Source organism: Heliangelus exortis, chromosome 4 (assembly GCF_036169615.1).
Source record: "Heliangelus exortis chromosome 4, bHelExo1.hap1, whole genome shotgun sequence".
NCBI classification, from domain to species: Eukaryota; Metazoa; Chordata; class Aves; order Apodiformes; family Trochilidae; genus Heliangelus; species Heliangelus exortis.
This window is the reverse complement of record NC_092425.1, coordinates 11111724-11119029: the sequence shown is the minus strand read 5'-3', so window position 1 is coordinate 11119029 and position 7306 is coordinate 11111724. Positions and strand designations below refer to the sequence as shown.

Below are 7306 nucleotides of genomic sequence, written 5' to 3'. Positions count from 1 at the left end.
AAGCAGCCTTGCATGCAGCCTTGTCAGGTATTTTGCAATGCTTTTCCTGCTCTGCCTTCACATAAAAACAAATATTCAGGCTTTCACATTTAACTGTCAAAGTTCTTGTCTTCCAGTCAGTCCAAGTTCAAAGGGCAAGAGGAAAGAAACTGAAGTAGCAAAAATTAAGGAACTTGCTCAAGTTTACAGAATCCCCAAAACAGCAACTGGACCATGGTGGCCGTGGCCTCTAGTTTAGCTTCCCGTAAGAAGCAGGACTGCAATCCATACCAGAGCAGGTCATGTGCAGCTTCCTTCATCCACCTCATTACCACCTCCAAGCAGAGGGATCTGCCCACCCCTCAGGGCAACCCCATCTCCTGCAGCCCTGTCTGCCAAGGGGAGTCACTCACATTACCACTTGTTATTTCTGCAGTTGCCAAAATGCCTGCAGCCACCATTCAGGCCTTGGTTCTGCCATCTTTGTGGTTCTCCTGCAAGCAGCTGTACATGGCTGCCACTGGATCCTCCTTTACTCTCTCGAGGCTTAAAAAGTCCCCTAGTCTATGATAGCTCTGAATCCAGGGGATGCCTTCCCATTTTTCTGCCATGTAAGAGTGAATATGCCCAGACACACTCTGCCAAGCCAGAACAGAGGGCTCTACAGAATGGTCAGCAGTGACAGCTTGCAGGATGGAAAGATTCAGCCCCAAACTGGGTGGCAGCACTTCCATGGTTGCCTTTCCCACTACAAAGCTTCAGTCTCATAACATGAGCTAACACAACGCTGTTCTGTTTTGGAGAATGGTGTGAACTTTGCATTCAAAGAAATAATTGTTCCCATTCAAGTTGTGGCATTCTAAACAAGGGCAGTTAAATGCACTGAAAATGCTATTGCAACATGAAGGCTAAAAATGTAAACAGAAAATGTCAGGAGTCACTCACAAGAAAAGCTCCTGGAAGAAATGCCCACTCACCCACGCTGCACAAGCATTAACATCATCAAGTGACAGCCTGCATTTTGAAGCCAGATAAACAAGCCACAATTCAGCCTTTTTTTCTGTTGCCAGGAGTTTACACCCACAAACAACTATGTCAGCACTAGAAGGGGCACCACTTGGAAAATCTCTGATCTGCATCAACAAGGAGGTCCCCAGTGTTACTGTTTGGTACAGATGCAATTAATTACTGATGCGTACCTAGGAATGCCAAACCACTCCTAGTTTATACCACAGAATGTAAACTTCAAAAGAAACATGTGCAGTACAGGTTCATGGATGCTTTTAAGACCATAATACTGTCCTTATTCTTGAAAAACAAAAAAAAAAGTTTTAAATTTATAGCCTTCACCTGACAATAGCAGCATCCTGAATAGGCTTTGCTTTTTAAAATGCACTGAATGCTCAGACTTCAGTAAAAAAATTTATTTTCAATATAAAAGTGCCAAAATATCCACCAACATTGTAATCTATTCAACAACCAGCTTACTCTAGTAATCAAAATTGCAAGCATCTTTATTCACATTTTTAAATCAAATTCCTTTCACACATTTCCACAGTAACCCGAGTCCCTCGAAAGTGGGAAATTTGCATTCCGATTGGCTGCTGTAGTCCATATGTCCAAGTTCATGTAGGCACGGAAGGGGTTAAACCTTGGATAGTATTCCTGCTTACACATAACTGCCTGATTCTCCACATGGTTCGAGTGTTGGGTTGTGGCACTGACGGGGCAGCAGCTTTCATAAACATCACTCTGAGGTGCCCAGATGGAACCAAAAAGTCCAGACATGGGAGACAAGCTTCGGGTGCTCGAGAGGTAGGGCTGTAGGGCAAGATGAAAATTTATCATGGGAAACTGCAAAACAGACCATTTGCCAGAGAAAACACAGACATGCAGTACTAAATGGGAGGAAGCAGCATTTATGCAGAGAACTCAGGAAACACACAAGCAGAAAAATTGCTGCACCTGAGTTTAGAGAGCAATACGGCTGCTGAAAACAGTAGAGAAGCATCAGTGTGTGTGTGTGTGTGTGTGTGTGTGTGTGTGTGCAAAGGCACTTGGCTAAATGAAGCCACATGAGCTCCTCCCTGCATGGGATCAATATTACTGTAACAGGAACACAATATTCACCTCTGGTCAGTCCGTTAGGAAAAACAAGAAGAAATGGAAGACACGTGAGAAGCATCATGCATGTTTTGAGAGTTAGAAGAGAAGGACGCCTAAGAAATGACAAGGAAAAGGTTGAAGTATGTGTTGGTACTGAAAGACTTTGCACTCTCCTGGGAGCAGAGAGGGATATTCAGTATAGAAAAGACTATAATTGGGAGCAAGGGAATTTATTTAGAAAATTTCGAAAGCTTATAAAGAACCTCCTGGTGGGCAAGATGTGTTAGTCTGTGAGGAAGTCTCTCAGAGAAGGTCATAGAAGTCTTGGGACTTTTAAAACTGAATGAAACACTGAAACGTATTGTGGGAAAAAGCTCACAAGGGAAATTAACTGAATTATCTAATGCATTTTCCAATCTTTACCTTCTGTGTTTCCTGGCATTCCTGAATAAAATATGAAATAAAGTCACATTTATTTTAGGAAACAGTCTTCTGCCATTTTTGCTACTTTTCAACACAGCAGAACTTTCAAATTTTGCAGTTGGAAGTATGTCTTGCTTTATTTGGTTGGTCGTATTCAAAATAATCCAACTGTAATTAAAAAAAAATCCTAAAATAGAAGATTATGAAACATGAACTGAAGAGAAGGTGGTAACAATTAAAGACCACCTTGAACTGAAGTCACTACATTGCACTAAAGGATGACATAAACATGGCTAGTCTAGAGTGCAACAGGTCAAAGTCAGCATTCCAAAATCTGCACAAATCCAGCTTAAATCACTTGGATTTCCTAGAAAAAAAACCCCGTCAAAGTCACTGAGAGCAGCTGTCCATTCAGCTCTACAATTTCCAAATCTCTTTGGGTTTTGCTGTCAGCACTTTTTGTGTTTTAATCTCATCTGGAAAGGCTGATTTTGATAGGAAAAAGTCTCAGTAGGCTACGCAAGTCCAAAACGTTTTTCCATGTGCGAGTTGATTTTAGTCAATTTTCAGGCAAATGGCTCTGTCTTCAAATTTCACAGGCAAGGTTAAGCAACAACCTTGACCAACAACTGGGAAAAAGCCACGTTACCAGTGCCAGCATCAAACACACACCTCAGGCTACTTAAAGGATTCAGGGAGAACATGCGAGCAACAGTCAGGAGAAACACAGGAATGGGCAGAGAAGGCTCAGAAGAGACAGATGGAGGCAGTGCCTTGCAGGGACAACACTCACTGTGGAGTTGACATAACTGGTGGGCTCCCAGGTGGGTGGCATGCTGGGAGGTGCATTCCAGGTGGAGGGACAGTTCTGGTCAAGGAAGGCTGTATTCTGCACCGCTGCAGGACCTGGGAAGCCACTGGGATAGTTCATGTTTTCTGCCGTTCAGAAAACCAGGGAGACAAAATAAGGTTTTTGCAATAAAAAATGCTACTAACATTTCTGTGGAGGAAATGTCTCTCCCATCTTTGCAGGGAGAGCCAGGCTGGAGCTGACCTATGCCTCCAAGAGCCTTCAGTGACTTCAGGAACCCTCAGGGAAGCACAGCAGCAAAGCCTAACAATTTTCTGTTAACAAGATTACCACTCTGTACTAGGGACTCACTAACAAATTGCTGTCAGGAGGACGGGATAAAGACTTGGCAATCTCTTTACTGGAAACCAGAGTCTTTATTAGCCACAGAATGTGCATGGCAGAGCCTACCCAGGCTTGGCTGCCAACATGCCTCAGCTCTAAGCACCCAAGGGATCACTGTGCTGCCTGTGATACTGTAGCCTGACCTTTAATTATTGCTTAGGTAATGCTAAAGAATGCTAGGCTGCTGCCAATGTGTTTCCTAAGCCAAGAAACTCTAGCCTGGAAAGGTAATTGGTCACAAGAGGCCTTCTGTTTCACACGCTGGAAGGCAGAAGCCTGCCAGAGGGGAAACAAAGAGAACTGTGCAAAAAGATTTGTGTAATACTGTGGTCACGAGCACTTCTCTCTATTCCCTCTCAAAGTCCTGTACACTGGCTTTTCATGCTTAAAAACTCCATCTGAAGAAGTCTTCTCATTCACCACATGCAGACATTGTTTATAGCTACAGACCAGTGAGGTGGAAACCATGAAGTCCACTTTAGCAATGAATGTCCAGATGTTTACAGACCAGCTCAACCTTTTATTCTACACAAGGTGAGAGAAAAAAAAGCACTCTCAGTGATAATTCATAAGCTTTATTTAATCTTACCTTCTGGGAAAGCACCATATTCATTCATCTCTAGTGGACAATACATGTTGGAAAACTGGCTGTCACAAGCTGCATTCCAGTCAATGAAGCTGTCCCAATGAAAAAAAAAGAAAATCTGCTGTCAGAAACAATTTGCAGAACTTTTGAAAATTATTTAGAAATACTTATTTAATGCAAAGCTGTTGGATGCAGAACAACTGTAAATGCTGATGAGGCTTTTTACATTCCACTTGCCAATTCTGTGAGCATCTACTCTGTCCCACTAGATAAACCCAATGATTCTCTCACTGAGCCTTTTACTCTGGGAAGATGAACAAGTTGTAATGACAGCTACCAGACTCCTGCAACACCTAAATGGGTTCAGCTTCTTCCTCTGTAAAAATAAAATAGCTGTACTTCTTTCTCACAGCCATCGAAATGGCATAGTGGAATAGTGAAATACTGTGATTTGAAACAGAAGAAAATGTAATGCATTCTCAACCATTTAAATGGAAATTTCTATTTTCCCTACCACAAGTGCTAAAGTCCTGTTAATTAATGCTTTACACATTTAAATTAAATTTGTTTTGACTAAGTATTTTCAGAATCTCAAGGAGACTTTTTGAAAGAAATTCTTAAAGATATGTCAGAAGTGGAACAAGTCCTGATGTGCAGAGAGCTTGAATAAGTCCAAGTCTGGACAAAACAAGCATATAAAAATTTCAGATCAAGAGGTTCTAATTCAGCTTTAGGATTCAGGCAAGGAGTTATCCTAAGTTATCACTGCTATATGTGAATAAATGACTACATGAATTTTCATATATGATGTCTAAACTGAGATGGGTGCATAAAAGCAAAGTAGCATAACACAGAATCTGTCTCAAACTAGGATATATTTCATCTGACTTAAGAGCTGGGCAGACCACTGGCCATTGCTCCCAATCATTATGGGTGCAGTTTGTTGACAGAAGAGTTAGAACTGAGGTTAGCAAGCTGCTTGGAATCACAAGACCATCAGCTGGGGATTTCTACATCACCCCTCTGTCACTTCAGATGACAAGATTATGCCCTGAAGAACTGGCTGCATTTCACTGCTATGTGGTGGCAAAGTACCACTTCTCACTGGTTTGTGGTGTATCTTTCATTACTAAAATTTGTCGTGTGGCAAGTCTGAAGCACCAGAATTACTCAAGTTCATTACTACAGGAAAACTGACCCAAATCTACACAGAGTCTCACACAGACCAACTTTTATCCTCACATCACCTTCAAACTGGACTATTTGCCTTTATTTAACAACATCTGCTTGTGCCATTTAACCTGAGTACACGCTGCATAATCCACCCCAGGATATACAGAAACTGTGTATTTAGTGAGGAGAATACAAACCTAAAAGCTAGGCCCTCTGTCTGGTCATGCAAAAGAAATGGAAGAAATAAAAAAATATTTCCAAAATGTATTTAATGACAATTGAAAAAGTTCTGGAGTATCTACACATGAGCAGGAACACCACTGAAAGTGTCTTAGCAAGAGTAATCATGATATACTAACGGTGAGCAAAACCAGCTAGAGCTAAGATTGAAGTGACAGCAAGAATTTTACTTTAATTATCAACTTAAATAATTAAAAATATAAGACAAGAAGCATAGTACTCTGCATCACATAAACCTGACCAAAGCATTATCCATACTCTTTACATAAAACACAACTTGCCTGTTGTGGACAGAGGGGGTTTCTTGGATCATGCATGGTATATTATTCTCAAGGTTGTAGTTTAAGCTGTTTGTCAAGCAGACTGGCGGGGCAGGCCACAAGTCTCCTGTTGGGTAAAGACCTAGAAAGGAAAAAGGGAATGAAATGCAGAACAAGAAGGAAGCTCCACAAGCCCTGAATATCATGACACTTAATTCTCAGATCCACAATAAGGACTGTATGCTCAGTGAAAAGTCTAGACTATCCTAACCAATCAAATTTTACATTTTTTTGTGATTGTTACAGTACGGAACGTCCATCTTTAAACAAATCTCAAAATATATAAAAAGACTTAAAATTGAGAGGCTGAAATTCAACAATAAGGGCAAGACACTCCTACAGAGAGTCCTTAAGTCATCAGCCACCAGCACTAAGGCTGCACCCTTCCTCACAGCAGCACAGACAGCAGGGATGCAATGCCCACCAGCCTCTCCCTCACCCCCACCATCAGTCAGTAATCATCTCTCATTTTCAACTGAACAAATGCATCAGGAACAGGACTGGGATTTTGATAGAATAAACCATGCACAACCAAACAACATGTTCACTTGCTACAGCTCTATTTACCCCTTAAGGGTTAGCACTGATTGTGCTGCTCTCTGTGGACTGAGTGTCCTGACTACCTACAAGTATTTGGTTCATATCAATTCTGTGAGAACAGGGAGCTTGACAAAGGGAAAAACCCAATTCAGCCATCTCTGTAAGACAAGAGTTGCAAAGCTAGGTCTGTTTCACATGATAGATATGATAAGTACTGCTACCATGGAAAAAGCTTAATCAGCATTTGTATCCTACCAGCCACAGGTTAACCCTGCAACAGAAAGGACAACCTCACCATGTAAGCCTGGTGCTTTTATGAATTCCACTCAGAAACTTAATATGAGATATAAAATGAAAACTCAGGAGTTTCAAAAGCTTAACCCAACCTCATTCATTACTGCTTTCAAGGAGAGCAAACCCCAGCTGTGGAAATTTGGAGAAAAAGTCATGTTTTATTTGATGCCAAGCTTCATTTTATCACAGAAACCAAGTTCTTGATCTTCCAATCACACTAATTTTCTACATAGATCTGTGCAAAGCAAAGGGATGAAAAAACAAATAATACCTAACACATGAATCAAAAGCTAAATATTGTCTTCACACAGAGAAAATGCTGCAAAAAAAGGTCAAGGTTATAAACTTTCATTTGGTAGCTTTGCTCTTTCCTTGTTGAGAAGTAAAGTTCTAATAACATAACTATCAAGTTGGTGTATGCAAGTGCTATTAGCAACATCACTGAAACTG

The 7306-nt window shown here is 41.1% G+C and overlaps 1 protein-coding gene across 9 annotated transcripts in view; it reads right to left on the bottom strand.

The window, feature by feature from the left end:
* Nucleotides 1-1388: 1388 nt before the first annotated feature.
* TMEM131L (transmembrane 131 like) overlaps nt 1389-7306 on the bottom strand; it is an 81690-nt gene continuing 75772 nt past the window's right edge. For 7 of the 9 annotated variants that reach the window (XM_071742996.1, XM_071742992.1, XM_071742995.1 and 4 more), the window contains 4 exons: nt 5984-6104; nt 4293-4381; nt 3302-3444; nt 1389-1800 (listed from right to left, as the gene is read on the bottom strand). In XM_071742996.1, coding sequence (XP_071599097.1) covers nt 1522-1800; nt 3302-3444; nt 4293-4381; nt 5984-6104 — 632 coding nt within the window. In that variant the 3' untranslated portion in view covers nt 1389-1521. Of the gene's footprint in view, nt 1801-3301; nt 3445-4292; nt 4382-5983; nt 6105-7306 lie in introns of those variants that run through there. The other 2 variants (XR_011725716.1, XR_011725717.1) reach the window with 2 other exon arrangements.